General features: G+C 39.2%; 1 protein-coding gene across 2 annotated transcripts in view; it reads right to left on the reverse strand.

The window, feature by feature from the left end:
* Positions 1-3,087: 3,087 nt before the first annotated feature.
* aldh1a2 (aldehyde dehydrogenase 1 family, member A2) overlaps positions 3,088-18,408 on the reverse strand; it is a 68,725-nt gene continuing 53,404 nt past the window's right edge. For both annotated transcript variants that reach the window (XM_020513964.2, XM_048615910.1), the window contains 6 exons: positions 11,131-11,233; positions 10,034-10,218; positions 9,117-9,281; positions 8,829-8,986; positions 3,968-4,042; positions 3,088-3,717 (listed from right to left, as the gene is read on the reverse strand). In XM_020513964.2, coding sequence (XP_020369553.1) covers positions 3,645-3,717; positions 3,968-4,042; positions 8,829-8,986; positions 9,117-9,281; positions 10,034-10,218; positions 11,131-11,233 — 759 coding nt within the window. In that variant the 3' untranslated portion in view covers positions 3,088-3,644. The remainder of the gene's footprint in view (positions 3,718-3,967; positions 4,043-8,828; positions 8,987-9,116; positions 9,282-10,033; positions 10,219-11,130; positions 11,234-18,408) is intronic.

Below are 18,408 nucleotides of genomic sequence, written 5' to 3' on the forward strand. Positions count from 1 at the left end.
GTCACTGCATTCGGGAGTCCTGTATTCCTGCAATAGGCAGTGTGTGGAGAATGAAAACTAGTTTTTGACCAGGTGCCAGGAAATAGATTCCCAGGCAGGGACTTTGTTTATACCAATCTAGTCACAACCAACACAACACAGCTGATGCTCTGTTCTAAAACATCAGCAGATTTTTAGTCAAATTGTTTTACATAACTCTTAGACTCCGATATCAAACGTGTCTTCTTTCTTTAATGAAAAACAGTATAGAAAATATCTTTATATCTTCATAGTACATAATTGTATATACATGATTTCAAAACTGCAATACAGTTAACAAGAAAAAATTTGCAGTCAATCAGTGTATAAAAATGCAAGGATTTATACATTATTGCTTTTTGTGACATCAACCATAGGTGACCTAAATCATAGAAACTGAAAAAAAACAGGACCATGAAAATTTGTCAAATTAATGCTCAGTTTTCATATGTGTTGATTGAGAAGTATGAAACATAATAAAGGATTTGCTTTTATCATGGTAATTATAGTGTAACAACAAAATATTTTAAACACACATAAGCCTTGAAATGACTGTTTGTGATATTAACGGTTGAATGCTTAATGCCTTTGTATGGAATTCCTCTACTTACTAGTTTAATAGAAATGTTAACTTTTTATTTTAAATGGATTTAAGTCTATGTTAAAATATTGGACAGAGCTATGTTCTTTTACTTGTGTTAATTATTAGTCTGCTAATATCACCAAAAGCAATTTCTAGACTAACCACTCAGAGTTGAAATAAGTTTCTAATTACTTTGGTATCCTCTCACTTCATATCATACATTCTTTGTTATTATTGCCAACAGATTACCTCATTTTCAGACTTTTTGGCTGATTGGAGAGATTTTATTTCTCTGCTATGTGTTGCAGATTGCCTCTTGCTGTGCCTTCATTTTTGTTGTTAAGAATCATAATGATTAAAAGGGTGATAATACTTGTGCTGAATAGTGGTCAAAATTTCAAATGATTAATTGATGTCTAATGTCTGATGCAACATCAAGTGACTTGCGTTACTTTGTAACGTCTAGGTACATAATTCAATGGCATTGAGCTGCCCAATATTACCAAGTCCCAAGAGCTACCCCATATATTGATAACACTCAACAATTAATGGTGTAACATGTAACAATGTCCAAGACAACACAGAAAGAGGACATGGCACATATATAAGGGCATTGTCTTTATCAAATCTAGCTTCCCTTAGCATGGGAGATGCCAAGGAAGACGTTATATTCTGTATTCAGGAGAGCACTGTCTATAGCCAAGTGAAGTGAGGAGGTCATTCATTGTAATTTCCCAAGCTGCTTTTTTGAAAATAAATGAGAACAAAGGTTTGCCAAATAAATTGCCTAAGATTAGATGTAGGTCTGATTTTGTTCTGGGCTAATTTCTGTACTAAACACAAAGAAACATAGTTCTAGCTGGTATTCCAGGAGACATTTTTCAATGCTCAAAAAACATTTTACTTGAAGTAACAACAGTGAAAGCCCTTCAGTGTTTAATTCTTAGGTCGATACACATGATGACTGGAGAAAGTCATTTTCATTGGATAGCGTAAAAGTGACAACCAAAATTGCTGGAGAAACTCAGCATGTCAGGCAGCATCTTTGGAGAGAGAAACAGAGTTAGCACTTCGAGTTCAGTGACTTCTTCAGAGCCTGGAAATGCTAACTCTGTTTTAGCCTCTCCACAGAGCTGCTGAGTTTCTTTCTCCAGCACTTTCTGATTTATTACTGGCAGTTTTAAGTTGCTTTTAACCTGGTGCTGATTATAACACAGGCATCTGCTAGAAGAATACAATAAAATGTTGGGGGAGGAGGAGAGAGCTGCACAATCTAATATTGTACCCTGACAACCAACACAGAACTGGGTCCTGGTCCTGAATTTCCTGGGGAAGTCCGAGGTGGGGAGTGGGTATTGAGGGAGGTTAGAATTTTTATCTCCCTGTCCCTGAACGCACTATAAATGCTCAGCTCAGGTGCCTGTGTTTGTTTTGAATGGGTGCAGCCCACACTATTTCTGGCTCACAACAGGATGCCCAACTGGCTGGGCAGAGCAGGAGAAAAGTTATTGAGCAGCACTACGCTGAAGAACTGAAATGAAAGCATATTTTAATATTGATTTGTTAGAAAGACACCAGAACTGTGAAGGTACTTTTATTAAGAAAAATAAAATGAACAGCAAAGCTCTTATTGCTGAACTAGCGAAGGCTGAGGGATGACCAGATGGAGAGCTTTCAGTATATGAGGGCAGATACGGAGAATATGCTTCCACTTGTGGGGAATACAGGAACACTATCAGCACTGTAAGCATAAAGTTGTGAATAGATCCAATCCAGGAGTCACTTGTTCACTCAGGCAGTGCTGGGAATCTGAAACTGGCTACCAAAGGGAGCAGCTTGTGTTGAAATACATTGTGTGGGGTACATATATATATATCTTTAAAGGGAAGCTGAACATACAAGGGAGAAAGGAGGAGATGTTGATAAAATTGGGGAAAGAAGGGCAGGATGAGTCTCATGTGAAGCATCAACACTGCGATGGCCCTTAGACTGAAGGGCTGGTTCGGTCCTTGAAATAGTAAAGATGCTCTGTAAATCATGATTATCAATATAGGTAATCCGACCACCAGTTCTGCCATGCCCTCCCTTTCAAACCTCAAAATGGACCCATGGGGGATGCACAGGCATTCCCAAGGTCATTAATAAAGAGAATGCATTCAGACAATGGATATGGACTCCCACAAACTCTGGGATTTCTGCGCTGCCCTTCCCAGGTAAGATTGATGCTGGGAACTCCACAGCTTCTTTATCCTCAGAGATAAATGTTGACAGCTGCAGGTTAAAATTATTCCAGTGCAGACGTATATTTTAAAAGTTGAATTCTTGTGGCTCATGGCAGACTCTCAGTTCTCTGCTGGAAATGACTATGAGAATCAGCCAGTGCACTGCCCACAAAACTTAGAGTAAATACCTAAGCATTTATATTTGGGTAACCTATAGACCCACCCCATCATACCCCCATCTCCCCCTTCCCCAAACACCAAAAATATGAAAACACTCTGGATCATGGGATTCGCTTGCCTAATTGTGTCTTTCCCATCTAAGAGAATGAGTGAGCCAGGACTGATGTTTACACTGCATCACTGGAGGGTTGCGAATATCAGGTTGACCTCACCCTACGATTTATTCCTCCTTCACTTACCTTAGCTACCCCATAGCACACATTGATTTTTAACCAGGGCCCTGTAGTTTCTGTGGCACTTCTCAAAGTGTTAACAGCGGTAGAACAAGGCCATCGGTTCCAGTGACACCAGAAAGTTTTCTGGTCTATTAAATATCCACAGTGGACAGATTCCATAAGGCTAGAAATGATTTTGAGGGGCAATGTATAATGAACGCACTCGGGGAATCTGCTGAGATTATTGTATTTTCCTCAAATACACAGTATTTGTGGTACATATACATTCACTAGTTTTTTTTGTTACTTTTGATAAGATAAAGCTTCAACCGTATGCTGCACAACCAGCATTGTGCATGTTTGTCCTGCTGACAACAGAATGGATTCACTGTGTCCATATACAAAGCATCAACCCCACCAACAACCTTAAGAATTCTTCTGTTGAATTCGGACAGTCACAGTTTTGATTTCCGTGTATTCCCTTAACCCATATTCTCCCCTAGAGAGACAAAGAGAAAGCGATAAATAGTACATTCACGTTGTACAGTTGTCTGAAATAATACTTTGTCACTGAAATCATAAAATGGTTTTTAAAAAACACTTTGTAAATTCAGGGAATTCGTTTTTTTTCTTTCCCCGTGTTTAACTTTTTAAGTTTAACAGAAAATGTGTTTGTGGACATAAAACAGCACTCTTAAGTTTGGTGAGATACACAGTGTTCTGAAACCCGAGTCTATAAAACTACTTACATTTCTCTTCCAATGCCAGACATTTTAAATCCTCCAAAGGGACTTTGGACATTTAAGGCATTGTAACAATTAATCCTGCAATAAGAGAACAATGAATTTAATTTGAATTAAATTATTGTTTAAAGAAATCTACTCAAGTCCAAAGTCTGAAAGACGAATGCAGGAAAACAAGCATAAGGATGATTTTTAACTGGATTCACAAGAGACTTTAAATTTGATGTGCAACATATGACAATGAATTGTGACAGATGAACAAAATTCATCAGATGGGAAAAGAGGAAACACAACCTCAAAAGATCAGACAGAATTGAAATAACTGAGAATGGATAACAACTCAAAGCTTCAACTATGTCACATTCCACTCATCTTCCACCATCTTAATGAAAAGTTGTCCTGTTTCAGTAATTACATTTGTGCAAATGATTCAGCTCTTGGAGTAATTGCTGCTGCTTGGAATTCCTTGGTATAAAGCCAGGATTTCAAAAATATGAGTCAATTTGGAGCATACTTTTAGCAAGTTTGAGGGTTGATGTTATCAGCCCAATTCAATATGTCTCTAGAATAACTTCATGCATATAAAATGCATACATATACACGGGGAACTGTTTCGAAGTATTTTAGTATGTGGCCAATTTTTAAGGAAATGTTTTCTGTAGATTTCTCTTTGTGATGTGAATACATCAAGTGCATTAAAATCCATTGTCATATCACTTGGACACGTTGAAATCACAATTAAACTGACACCTGACCCAATTCAGATCCAAATACAATGATTGCACCAATGAACAGCACATGACACCATCTGAAAAATAGGCACAAACGTATGTTGGGGAGAAAGTATCCCTGAGTCCAATCTGAGTTGTTTTTCAAATGACTGATTTTTAAAACCGTCAGTCTCCTAATTGATTAGAATGTTCTTTGCCTCTATGGGTGTGAGTGAGGCAATCTGTTTCTCTGTGAATGTTAAAACACTTGCTTGTACAATTAATTGCAGTCCTGGCATTAAGTTTTGAACTCCAAGTAGGTTCAAATTGACTCCAATTTTTAACACTTCATCTCAAACAGCCACAGTGCACATCAACAACTAACTATAGTTATATAGTGCCTTTGACCAAAGTGCTTCATAGGAGCATTATAAAATAGAACGACATCAAGCTAGCTAAGGAGATATCAGATCAGATGACCAAAGGCTTGGATAAAGATGTAGATTTTAAGGAATATTTTAAGGGAGAAATGTTTTAAAGGAGAAAAGGTGTAGGAAGGGAATTCCAGAAATTAGGGCCAGTGTAACAGAAGGTATGGTGACTAATAGTGGAGCAATTAATATTAGGAAGAGGCCAGAAATTAGATGGGCGCAGATATCATGGAGGCTTCTGATGAAGAGTCACTGGACTCTGCTTTCACTCCATAGATGCTGCCGGACATGCTGAGCTTCTCCAGCAATTTCTGTTTTTGTTTCAGATCTCATGCTGGTTTTTGTTTTATCTCAAGGGGCAGGAGGAGATTATAGAGACAGGGAGGGTCAAAGCCACGGAGAGATTGAAAAACAAGAATTAAATGTTTAAAGTCAAGACATTATTTGACCCAGAGCCAGTGTAGGTCCTAGTGGAGTGGAACTTCCTGCAAGTTAAGATGCTGGCAGCTGTTTTAGACAGCCTCACATTTATGGGGCTGCTTACAGTTTTCACTTCTCCAATTTCCACCCTCTTGGGTTTGGGTAAGGAACAGCCTAAGCTCTGTCATGTATGTACCAGTCCACAACATTTTCAATCAAACTTTCCTGCTTCACCTCCTTAAACATTATCAGCAGACTCCCATAGTAACTCTCAAATTATCATTCCTTTTGGGCAATTGTAGGAAGCAGGAGGGCATTTTGGACTTCATTGTTCATAGTTTGCGGCTGTACACAGGGTGAAAAGTCCAATGCCCCAGGAAGGTCTGAAATACACCATCCTCAGTATTTTACCATCACCATCCCTGAATATATTTTGTCCTATCACCAGGACAGACCCTGCAGTGGTGGTGGCTCTGTGGTATACAGTTGGTAGGAAGTTACCCTAGGAGTCCTCAACATTGACTCTGAATCCCATGAAGTCTTGTGGCACCAGGTTGAACATGGGCAAAGAAATCTCCTGCTGATCACTGCTCTCTGCTCCCTCCCACTTGGCCAGTGAATAAGTACCCTGCCATGTTGAACAACACTTGGAGGAAGCACTGAGTATGGCAAGAGTATTTAAATGTACTCTGAGTCGGTGGTTCAATGTCCATGATGAACAGTGGCACAGTCCTTGAGGAGAATAAGTCCCGTCTTCACAGTGAGAACATTGTGTTGTGTGGCAACATCACTGTGCTAAATGGGATGGAATTTGAACAGATCTAGCAGTTCAAGACTGGGCATCCATGAGGCTCTATGACCAGCATCAGCAGCAGAATCTGCAACCTCATGGCCTGACATATTGCCCATCTACAATTACCATCAAGCCGGAGGATCAACCTTGGTTCAATGGAGAGTGCAGGAGGACATGCCAGGAGCAGCACCAGGCATACCTAAAAATGAGAAGTCAATTGTGTGCAGCTACAAAACAGGACTGATTGCATGCCAAATGGCAGAAAGAGCAAATATTAGACAGGACTAAATGATTCCACAACATCAGATCGAAGCTGTACATTCAATTGTGAATGGTGGTGGCCAATTAAACAACTCACTGGAGGAGGAGGCACTACAGATATCCCTGTCCTCAATGATGGGGGAGCCTAGCACTGTTCAGTCCATTCCAAAGAAGATGTGGAACATCACAGGCTCTGCCCAACATTATGGTCACCTTTTGTTAATGGAGAAAACTCAAAAGTGGGAACTTTGAATGACTCTCCCTCCTCTTTGGAAAGACACTGAAATCAATTGTAATTCCTTATCAGTGACCTAACTGAGAAAAAGGGACTCAGAAGATTGGAGTCAGCACTACCCAAAATATTGCAATTAGTTACTGGTTAGCATGCCCGACCCCCAATACATATTTCATTTCAGACAAGCCCCAAAATACATTAAAGTCATCATATTTCAGCAACACAGAGGAAAAGAAAAACTTGAAAAAGCATAAATAAAGCTAATTGTGAAAAGAAATCTCCATTGTTGCTCCAACTCATGAGACAACATTTTTATTTTTCATATTCCGTATCTCAGAAATTGCTGATCCTGAATAAAAAACAGATAGAATCCATGTTCAATATTCCTCAGGGATGAGTGTCTGACTTTTGATATGTTTTGTTTCAATAAACATTCTCTCCTTCCAGAAAGTTGTCTGTAATAATAGAATGAGCTCACTAAAACAGTCACTGCGAAGCAGGCTGGAAACCATCTGAGGCAAGAGGCTGTGCAAAGCTTTGTGCCAGCAACAGCCTGGAGAGTGAGAGGGGCTGGCAAACTGCATAAGCAGTGAATGATGTAGAAACACATCAACCGAATCAGACGGCTTGAATCCATTGTTCAGCATCCATTCCCCGTACTTATTTTCAGTTGATAACTAGATATATTTCTGGAATAAACCTGTCATAGGAAGCTAGTAACAGACGTCAGGAGGACATAGATAGACTGTTCAAATGGGCAGGCACAAGGCAGGTTAAATTTACTGCAGAGGAGTGTGAAGTGATGCATCTTGGAAAGAAGAATGAGTAGATCGAATATAAATTAAAAGGTACAATTTTAAAGAGCATGCAGGAACAGAGAGACCTGGGGACTTCACAATATCATATCTTTAAATGTGAAAGCAGATGTCAAGTAAGCTGCTTAATAACAAAAGCAATCAGGATTCTTGCCTTTATAAACAGAGGAACTGAGTACAGAAGCAAGGAGGTTACGGTAAAGCTTCAGAAATCAATGTTTCAGCCTCAGATGGAGGCTTGTGTCCACTTGTGGGCACCGTACTTTCAGAGGATGTCAAGACCTTGAAAAGATATAGAGGAAATTTATTAGAATGGTAGCAGTGATGAAAGATGTCAGTTATATGGGGAAACAGGAGAAGCTTCGATTGCTCTCCTTGGATTACACATGGCTAAGGGGAGATTTAATGGAGGTGTTGAAAATTATAAAGGTTTTAGATAGAGTAGATGGTGAGAAACTGTTTCCACTGGAAATAGTTTTATAACCAGAAAACCCAAAATTGAGATAATTTGTGAAAATCTGGAAGGAAATGTGAAGATTTTTATGCATTGAATTCTTATGATCTAGAATGCACTGCCTGAAAGTGTGATAGGTGCAAATTCAATAGTAACTTACAAAAGGGCACTTTGATGTGTTGTTGAATGGCCAATGTTTGCAGGGCTATGGGAAAGAGCAGGAGTGTTGGATTAATTCGATAGATCTCTGAAAGAGTCAGAACAGGCATGATGGGCTGAATGGTCTGTTTCTGTACTGTACAAAATGGTTAGTACACATTGGTAGCATTACTATTGTAGATGTGGCTTTGTTTCATTGATTATGTCTATTGACATTTGTAGTAAAGTCAAAATATATGACCATATGTGAAAGTGTTGAAGTGATACATTTTTCAAGATTCCACTCCCAACGTAGAACTGTTGCTCAATAGGGGTACAGGTCAGTGAGTGGTTTTACTCCTGCAACAGTGGTTCTAGTCCATGAGCATAGTCTTGCAAAATTTACCCACTTTCATCTGACTTGATCAGTTCAGTGTCTGACATTATCCGCCTTATACAGCCTCCAAATTAAATTACCGAGAAATCTGCCTTTGTGGTATTCTGTTGATCTGACCTTTGATCAATGATCTTTTTCCACTAAAAATAAGTCAGAAGTGTTTTGGAATTCAAGGGAGGGTTGTCTCAACATCACATCATTGTAGTTCCTTACCAGACTGTCCCAGCCTGCATAGCTGCAGAAACTGTTAATGCTTTATCGATATCCTTGGTGAACACCGCAGCCACTAGACCAAACTGAGACTTATTGGCCCTTTCCACAACCTCTTCCATAGTTTTAAACTTGATGATTGGTTGAACTGGGCCAAAAATCTGAAACAAGTAAATGAAGGTGCTCAGAATCAAAATACCAGTTAATAGTAAAATAGCATTTCAAAGTGTGTTGTTGAATGATATAATCTATATACTTCATACTGTAAGTAATTAGAATTGAGTCCAGTACCTCTTCCTTCGCTATCCTCATGTCATCTGTGACATTTGAAAATACAGTGGGTTCAATGAAGAATCCTTTCTTCCCCAGTGATTTGCCACCACATTCAAGCTTTGCTCCTTCAGCGATACCACTTAGTACAAGTTCAAGGACTTTATCACATTGCAGTTTGTCAATCTGAAGATAAATGAAATCCGTTATGGCAGGGCCTGAGCACCACAAACCGATGAGCATAGTCGGTAGCTCTGTACCACAGCAAATGCAATCTTATAATCAATATTGCTAAAAAAGAAATGTTATATCATAGTAACCTTATACCTCACTGTAAAATACCCAACTGCATAAATCACTGGGTTGTCATCAGATCAAATACCTGAAACTCACTGTGGGTGGACTGTAGTGGTGCAAGAAAGCAGCTCACCACCATCATCACAATCACCATCACCATTACCAGCACCTCAAGAGGAAATGGAGGTGGGCAACAAATACTGGCCTTGTCAGCAATACTCACGTCCCGTGAAATAATTTTTAAAAACACTTCAATATAACCTAGCCTTATAATTCATCAAACAACACCAGTCTTATACCCAACAATGAGCAAACTCATATCATAACAAACTCAACCTGATGTCATAACATAAGAAACTGAACTATATAATGTAAGGCAAAATCTAAGTCATTCTCCTTCCAGAATTAGATACTAATACTATCACACTTTACTAAAATTAAACTGAAATGTTGTATCTTTCTGTTGCTTATTGTGTTTGTTTTAGTGTTTCTTGATTGGCTCCAATGCACAGGGCACAATTTCTAAGAAACTAAGATAAAGCATATATTAAAAATTTACTCAATAATAAAAAAATGAACAAATGTTGACTTAGCCATTTTTTGAGCCATTTTTTTATTTGTTTTGCTTAAGAAAATCTTACTTGTGGGCCCTGCTCAGTGGCAGGATCAAAAGGGTTTCCTACTGTTCTCCTCTGTGCACGTTCTGTACTCTTTCTGACAAACTCATCATAGATTGGCTCCTCTACATAGATCCGTGATCCTGCTGTGCAGCATTGGCCTTGGTTGAAGAACACTCCCTGATGAGCCTGTTCCACAGCATAGTCCACTGCGAGCATAAGCCAACAACACAGCATAAGAGAGGTTAGTTATTGCCTTTAGTGTGTCAGGAAGTCCTAGTATCATCCTGGGCAATACATTTTGAAGTACCATAAGATTCCCACCAAATATTTACAGAAAATGAGGAACTGCAGATTTCTTATCTAAATATTATAAAAAGTTGAAAAAAAACATGCTTAAACACAGTGGAGTGTTTTATATACAGCACTAACAGCTGTGGCTCTGCAGTTATGTAGGTTGGAATCAAAGTACTACTATACATTATAATCTTCAAAGTATAAAAGGAAAATCTTCAGAGCCAAATCAGATTCAAATGACTTTTAAAAAGAGATAATGAAATTCTCCCCTTACAAATTCTCTATCTCAAGGGTATCTGAATGACACACAAGTGTCTTGAATGGATTAAAACAAAACTATTGCTTTTGTGTTTATTCCTCTTAAACCAGACTCATCAGCAGACATACCCTGGAAGATAACAGGCAATGGTTTGAGTAGGTGAAGGTGGATGATGTCATTGGTCACTGTGCCTTTTGTAATCACATGCAGTTTAAGCAAATATAACAGCTCAAATCTCATTTAGAAAACACCTAACAGCAGCAAAATATTATGCAAGCGACTATGTTACTCTCAGCGGGTGGCACGTCCAATTTCAGAGGGGTATAAAACAAGCATTAGTGGATTAGCCACTCATTAAACACCATTCTTTTCTTTCCATTGAGTAAATGGATGGATTATTTGGTGGCTAGGCAATCACTGGCATCAATTGTACACACTCAGAATTGGGAGTTCTGTCTCGTATGTGCTTGTTTGTTGCTGTTCAGTTGCATGTGTGAGCATTTTCATACTGCAAATGTGTGTGTTCTTCCTCTGTACAATAGCTATGATTTTAAGTTAAACCTACAATCAGCATCTGCAAAAATAATGTTCGGACTCTTTCCTCCCAGCTCCAGTGTTACTCTCTTCAGATTACTCTTCCCAGCTGCTTCCTGGATTAATTTTCCAACCTAATGATAAATACAGAATACAAACTTTAGTCTGTGGCTGTTCTGAGATTTAGAATTATTAAAGTTCAAGTGAGGAAAAGTGATAACTCAAAGATCTGAGCAAGGCTGTCTTTTAGATACTGTTCAGAAACATTCTATCAGCGAGGACTAAAACAGATTCAACAAAGTAAATGTAACATAGCCAAGGGGCATGTTTTAGAAGCAGCTGTTAACATATGACTGTGTAATTGTAACATATCAGGAGAGTGATAGGCATGTGAGGGGGTGAATATCATACACATTGTAACAGCAGCACATTCACAAGTCTTACTCTGTGAGCACTCAAAGTCTTTAACGCTTTTCCTATTTAAAATAAATCAGGGGATGAAGGCAAGCACACTAGAGGCAAATCAGAAACCCTGCCGAGTGAATGATGGGGTTTGTAGTTAATGCAGCTGTTAACTCAGAAAATTGGGCGGGTGGGATTTGGTTCTAGTTTTACTTCTATTTACTTTGATGCTTCTCCTGTGTCCAGCTAGCTACTGATATGAAAGTAATAGCATGCTTCAAACAGTCTTTTCACATTCAGTCAGGTTAGGAGCAGATTTCTTTACCAGCTGAACTGCAGAATAACATTAGGTTTTGTCAGCCAGAGGAGGACAGACAGACAGAATCCACCAAATGGCACAACTTGACTGTCCGCATATCCCAGCTGTAATGCCTAATATGGCTCCTACAATCCGGGCGAAAGAATTTTGCCAGTGCAGATATAAAAGAAAATGCAGAAAAGACGTCAACACATATGGCTTATTCGGTTACTGGCAGTATAAAACATAAAGAACATAACAACACATGACACAGAAATACCAAAAGGCAATCTGTCCAAGAACACTCACTGCCTTTTCTCTAGCTGTGATCCAACACAGATCATGCTGTACCACCATTACTCACTGTCTCCTGATCACTGGAATATTGTGAGGTGTCATCCTTGGCTCAATCTCACTCTGACCTCCAAAAGACAATTGTGGGTTTAAGCCTTCACTCCAGAGATTTCAGAATTGAGCTCATAATCTGGCATTTTCTTTCAGCACTGAGGGAATGCTGCATTGTCAGTCCTTTCATGTGATTGTAAAAGATCAGGGCCTTCAAATGTGTGGGAGCTACGTTCATGGTAGCAATTCAAATTACATTTTAAAAAGGGGCTCTCAGTATTCAATATGGTCAGCCTGTACATTCTGCGACAGAACTGTGCCTATTGGTAAAGGCCCCTGTAGAGGTGACCAGGGCTTCTGCCCATAAGTTGCCAAGCCACACAAGGGACAATGGTTGACACCTGAAACTTGGCACTAATAATCAAATGAGGCTGGTTGGCCAATTTGCCGGATCCTGTCATTACTGCTTGACAATGCATGAATTGATGTTTCTGGGATCTTGCTGTGCATCAAGTGCACTGAGACTTCTGCCTTACAACAATGACCACACTTTGAACAAGCACTTAGTTGGCTATGAAGTGTGCTTCATGGTGTTGTGAAAAGTGCAACATATGCTATTCTTTCTGGTCTTTAAATGGTTGCTTTTAAGTCATGGATCTACCCCTTGGTTTGAAAACAGGAAGGAAACAATTTACATTTATTTTACCATTCTCAAGAAGTACATAAATTAGTATCATGTCTGCCACAAAGCGCAGGAGCATCTGAAAACTTTTTCTTCACTCAAGTACTCTATTAAACCAAAACAAATGGTGAAAGTTTCCCACCTTTTAAATAAGCAGTTCCCTAACTTCTAAATTCAATAGTCAGCTGTACATAACAAAACTAAATGCATCTTTTTGAGAGAGAAAAGTAATTTTGCAAATAAATTATGGTTGATCAATAATCAGTTTAAAGATGTGAAAGAGAATTTGTGGGGATGAGTTTAATATACTTTGTATCTTAGGCAGAATCTGGAGAGTGACAGGATCAGTTATCGGACACTGAGGAGTTTACTGGAATCTGAAAGCATGTAACTTCCTGATTAATAAGGCCCTAGAAATGGGAGTACTATAGTTTTTCTCAGAAGGTTTGTCAAGGCTCGAAGTTATTGTTTGCTTCCTGTCGCTTTATGGCTTGAAAGAAATTCCTTAATTTTGTAATCGCAACATGGTATGATCAGTGTCGTGTGAGCTTTGGTCAAAAGGATGTTTGAAAATGTTCGTCATTCCTTATACTTAAAAAAAAATTATCATGGGAAATCATTACTGACTATATAAAACTTCAGAAGAATGCTTTGGGGAAATTACTGTGGGCTGATTCTACTTTTAATTGACACTTTTGGATGAAATAACCCCAAAAAAAACAGCGTTGAGTTCTGGCATTTAAGCGCTTGAGACAGGAAACAGCTTTCTCCTCTTTTGACTTCAGACTTTTAAAAGGACATTCTTGAAATCTTTCAGAAGCAGGAGAGCATCAATCATTACTTTAGATTCACAGTGACTTATTCTCCCATTTCTTGTACAGCATTAATTTAATGTCTTCCATTTTTTGTTTAATCTGATGTCCAAATGGCGTCTGAACTTGGCTATCTTCTAAAGGTTAGACTTGCTTATCTTGGGATAAAGACCAGAAAGAATGCTTCATCGTGAGGAGTGAAACATGGAGAACATGAGCCCATCATGTCTCTTGCCACTCTTCGATGGCAAATAGAACAGTCTGTCTCAGTTAACTGTAAATAATTCCATGGGTTCCTCACATGTTGAACAAACTACTTGCAACAAATATGTATCCAAGTATTACTGGTTTTCTACTCTGCTGTTTCCTGAAGAATCTATTTGAACATTGTGATCATGGCAATGTTCATTTGAAAACATACTGGTCAATAAATGGAAAGAACTCACATTAGCATCATTCCTTTCAGGATGTACTAAATGATCATTGAATTCCTTTGAAAAACCCTCATGTTTTGCAGATGGTCAATCTGTATGCAGCAAGGCCCACCGACAACAAATAGAAAAAAAAACCCAGAGTAATGGTAGTATTACTGGCCTAGTAATCCAGAGTCCTGGAGTAAATGCTTTGGAGATGTGGTTTCAAAACCCACCACAGTAGCTAATGGGATTTAAATTCAATGAATAATCCTCTAACTAAAAAACTAATCTCAGGAATGAATCTCTCCAGGCTCTGAACAAAGTGGACAATAGCAAAAAACTTGGGAAAATTGTTTGAAATGTCCAACAAGGAGCCTCTCAATATCGAGAACAAACATTCCCATTTTCTAAGCAATTGCTGAACAAAATTCTTACTAGAGAGTGGCATGAGGTGTATTAGCATGCCTTAACACCTTATTATTACTTAATTTTGTCTCATTAATATGCAGTTTCACTTTTCCACCCATTGGATAGAAACTAGATAGAGTCAATTCCCAAAATGAAAGTCAAAGTCCAGCCCACAGCTTGTTCCTCTAGACCCCCATCTTGGACACCAGTCATCAATATCTCAGGGCACACTACATTGGCAACCAACAAGTACTAGCGTCGCCCGTCTTCATGGCACATCTCCGATCCACTTACAGTATGGTCCTGCACTTCAATGCAGCACACTGGTACCTTTCATTGTAATACCGGTGCCGGGAGGCAGGGGTGGATATCAATTCATGGGTTGGACCAGACTGTATCTCAGGACGTCTGGCATGTTCTTTTCGCACTCACTGACTTTTCACCTACTTGTATACTCATAGTACCCACACCTCGCCTTCTGGAACTTTACCCCCTCTGCTGCACCTTAAAAGTTCACACTCCATCGGTCTTGCTGTGCTACTAAGCACAGATGCAAGGCCAGGCAACTTATTACATTTGTCAGTGGCCCTAAGTCAAGGGAGTGGACATTTTGGCGCATGACACCATGCCACATCAATCTCACACTCACAGCATAAATTGTTAGGGGATTCTGTTTTATTTGCAAAGTTAATTTTGTGTTTGTTATTGTTAAAGTGTTTTATATTACCCTAAAGTCTCCCACTCAATCTTTGTACCTTCTGCCTGACTGTTCTTCCTTTACCAACTTCTTGGAAAAAAATGCCTGCCTTGCTTGACATCACTTTCCTCTTTATCCAAATTTCATCCCTCTGCCCACTTCCGCTCTGTCTAATCTTTTGTCCATCCTCCTCCCACCAATGCCTTGAATTTTGCTTTCCACCCTCCCACGAGTTTCCCATCAGGCCAAGCTAGCTTGTTACCTCACAAAATTTGTCCCACATCAGCTCTTTTTGTGGGGAAGTTTTACTTTTACCACATTTTCACACTTATCACTTTTCTTTACTGCTTGTGCCTGAGCTTGAAAAATCCTCTCCTTTAGAGAATATCCTCCCCTCAATCTCTTCAATTTGTAAGCTGTTTAAATTATAGGAGGCTATCACTTCAACAGGTTCGTGATGGTCTTAAAAATTAAGAAGCTTTTGAGGAATTGAGGGCTGATTTTTGAGCCCTGGTGCCTGGTGGAACTGAGATAGTAGCACCTTCAAATTGAATGGCCACTGAATTAACCCAAAGGAGTGGTAATTATTCCAGAACTTTGGTGTTCATCTCTCTGCATTTTTCAATAACAGAGCAGAATATTGAGCTAGATCTATGTATAGGCTCACTTGCATCTGCAGCATAGAGGGTTAGGTTAGCCCATTTCCCAATATCTATTCTTCACCCCTCTCTCCACACTCTCAAGTCAAATAGTTTACAGATACAAGAAAATAAACCATCCTCGCTTTGCAAGACTCCATTTTGGATACCTACTAGAACCAAGTGAAATATTCTCCAGAACATATTCAAAAAATGTAAAGACTTATTTAGCGAAAACAACTCAGTGCACCAAACAGCAGCAGAAATGTTTGTAAGTTCATTAGAAAAAGAACATTTTTGCACAGAGCTGAGCCTGTTCCAGCAGATAGGTCTTCCTCATCTATTGACCCCAAACAAGAAAGAGTGCACTCCTGCAGTCAGCAATTCAGGGGAGGGACATTTAACTGCACAGGCCTGTTTCACCATTGGTCTATTGGACATGTCCAATTCTATTTCCTTGCCATTGCTCTATATGCTTTGACAACTTTTACCCACCAAAATGTTATCTATCTCAGTCTTGAAACAATCAATATTCCTAGAACCCACAGTTTTTTGGACACAAGAAAAGTCCAAATTACCTCTACCCTTTATACGAACATGTGTTTCCTGATTTCATTCCTGCACACCCTGGTTCTGATGTTATCATTATATTCACTTGATCTTGATTCTCCCCAACAAAGGAAATGATTTCTTAGTTTTTTTGTAGCTGATCAAATCCTTTTACCATCTTAAACACTTTGATCAGGCTCAATCTCCTCCAATCAAAGAATTATAAGACATGCTTATGCAACCTGTCCCTATAATTTAGTCCTACACAGCAGGGTGTGGATATTAAAAGTCTGCACCAAGCTACCTCCAACAGAGCAGTGCTCAAAACTGAATACTGTGTTCCAAGTGGAGCTCTGAAAAAGACTACATACAACTGAAGCATTGCTTCCTTCCTTTTGCATTTCACCCCCTTTAGGCTAAACAGCAACCATGTATTCACCATTTTGGAGTTTTTTTGGATCTGCAGGTGTTTAATGTCTGTGTGCTTGGATTCTTGAACCTTTACAGTTCACAGTTTTATTTTACCTTTTATAAAATGTACATTTAACCTTTTTGTGCTCAAAGTGGCTTCACTTTTGAACTCTGCCATATTTTCATCCATTTATTAAATTTGTCCGTATCCTTTTATCTTTATTCTTACTATGGGATGTAGGCATTGCTGGCCAGGCCAGCATTTTTTGCCCATTATAATTATCTTTGAATGGAATGGCTTGCTGGGCCATTTCAGAGGGCAAATAAGAATCGATCACATTGTTGTGTGTCAGGAGTCACATACTAACCAGAATGGCAGAATTTCTTCCCAAAAAGAACATTAGTGAACTAGATGGACTATTATGACAATCAATGAGAGTTTCCATTAGATCATAAGACTTAGGAGGAGAATTAGGCCATTCAGCTCATTGAATCTGCCCTGCCAATTGATCATGGCTGATATGTTTCTCAACTCATTCTCCTGCCTTCTCCCTGTAAACCTTAATCCCTTTAGCAATCCAGAACCTGTCTGGCTCTGTCTTAAATACACTCAATAACTTGGCCTCCATATCCCTGTGTAACAATGAGTTTCACAGATTAACCACCCTCTGACTAAAGAAATTCATCTTCATCTCAGTTCTAAAGTATCATTCCTTTACCCGGAGGCTGTGTTCTCAGGTCCTAGTCTCCCCTACTAGGGGAAACAACTTTTACACATCCTTTCTAACTAGGGCCCTTAGTATTCTGTAAGTTTCAATCAGACCCCCCTCATCCTTCTAAACCTCACCAAGTATGGATCCAGGGTACTCAACCCCTCCTCATATGACAAGCCTTTCATTCCTGGGATCATTATTGCAAACCTTCTCTGGATCCCCTCCAATGCCAACAGATCCTGTCTTAGATATGGGGCCCAAAACTGCTAACAACATTCCAAATAAAGTCTCACTAGAACCTTATACAGCCTCAGCAGCACATCTCTGCTCTTGTGTTCTAGCCTTCTCGAAATGTATGTTAACATTGTGTTTGCCTTCCTAACTGCTAACTGAACCTGCATGTTAACCTTAAGAGAATACAGAACTCGAACTCCGAAGTCTCTTGGATACTTCAAATTTCCAAAGACCTTCCCCATTTAGAAAATAGTCTACACCTCTAGTCCTCCTACTAAAGTGCATAATATCATCCTTTCCCACATTGTTTCCACCTGCCACTTCTTTACCCACTCTCCTAGCCTGTCCAAGTCCTTCTGCAACCTCCCTGCTTCCTCAAGACTAACTGTCCCTCCACCTATCATCCAGATTGTTAATGTATAATGTGAATAGTTGTGTTTCATGGCACCATTCCTGAAATTGATGTTATATTCAAGGTTTGTAATTGAACTGGACGTTCACCAGCTACCAGGATAGGATTTGAACCAGTGTTCCCAGAGAATTAACCTCTGGATTATTAATCCAATGATATTACTGCTCTGCCACAGTTTTCCTCCTTGCAATTTCCTGCTCCCATTTACACTATCACTCTCCCTTCTAAACTTTGTGTCAAATAATGATTCAATGAGCAAATTGGTGACACGGAGGAAATAACCGATTGGCAA

Source organism: Rhincodon typus, chromosome 33, assembly GCF_021869965.1.
Source record: "Rhincodon typus isolate 14 chromosome 33, sRhiTyp1.1, whole genome shotgun sequence".
NCBI lineage: Eukaryota > Metazoa > Chordata > Chondrichthyes > Orectolobiformes > Rhincodontidae > Rhincodon > Rhincodon typus.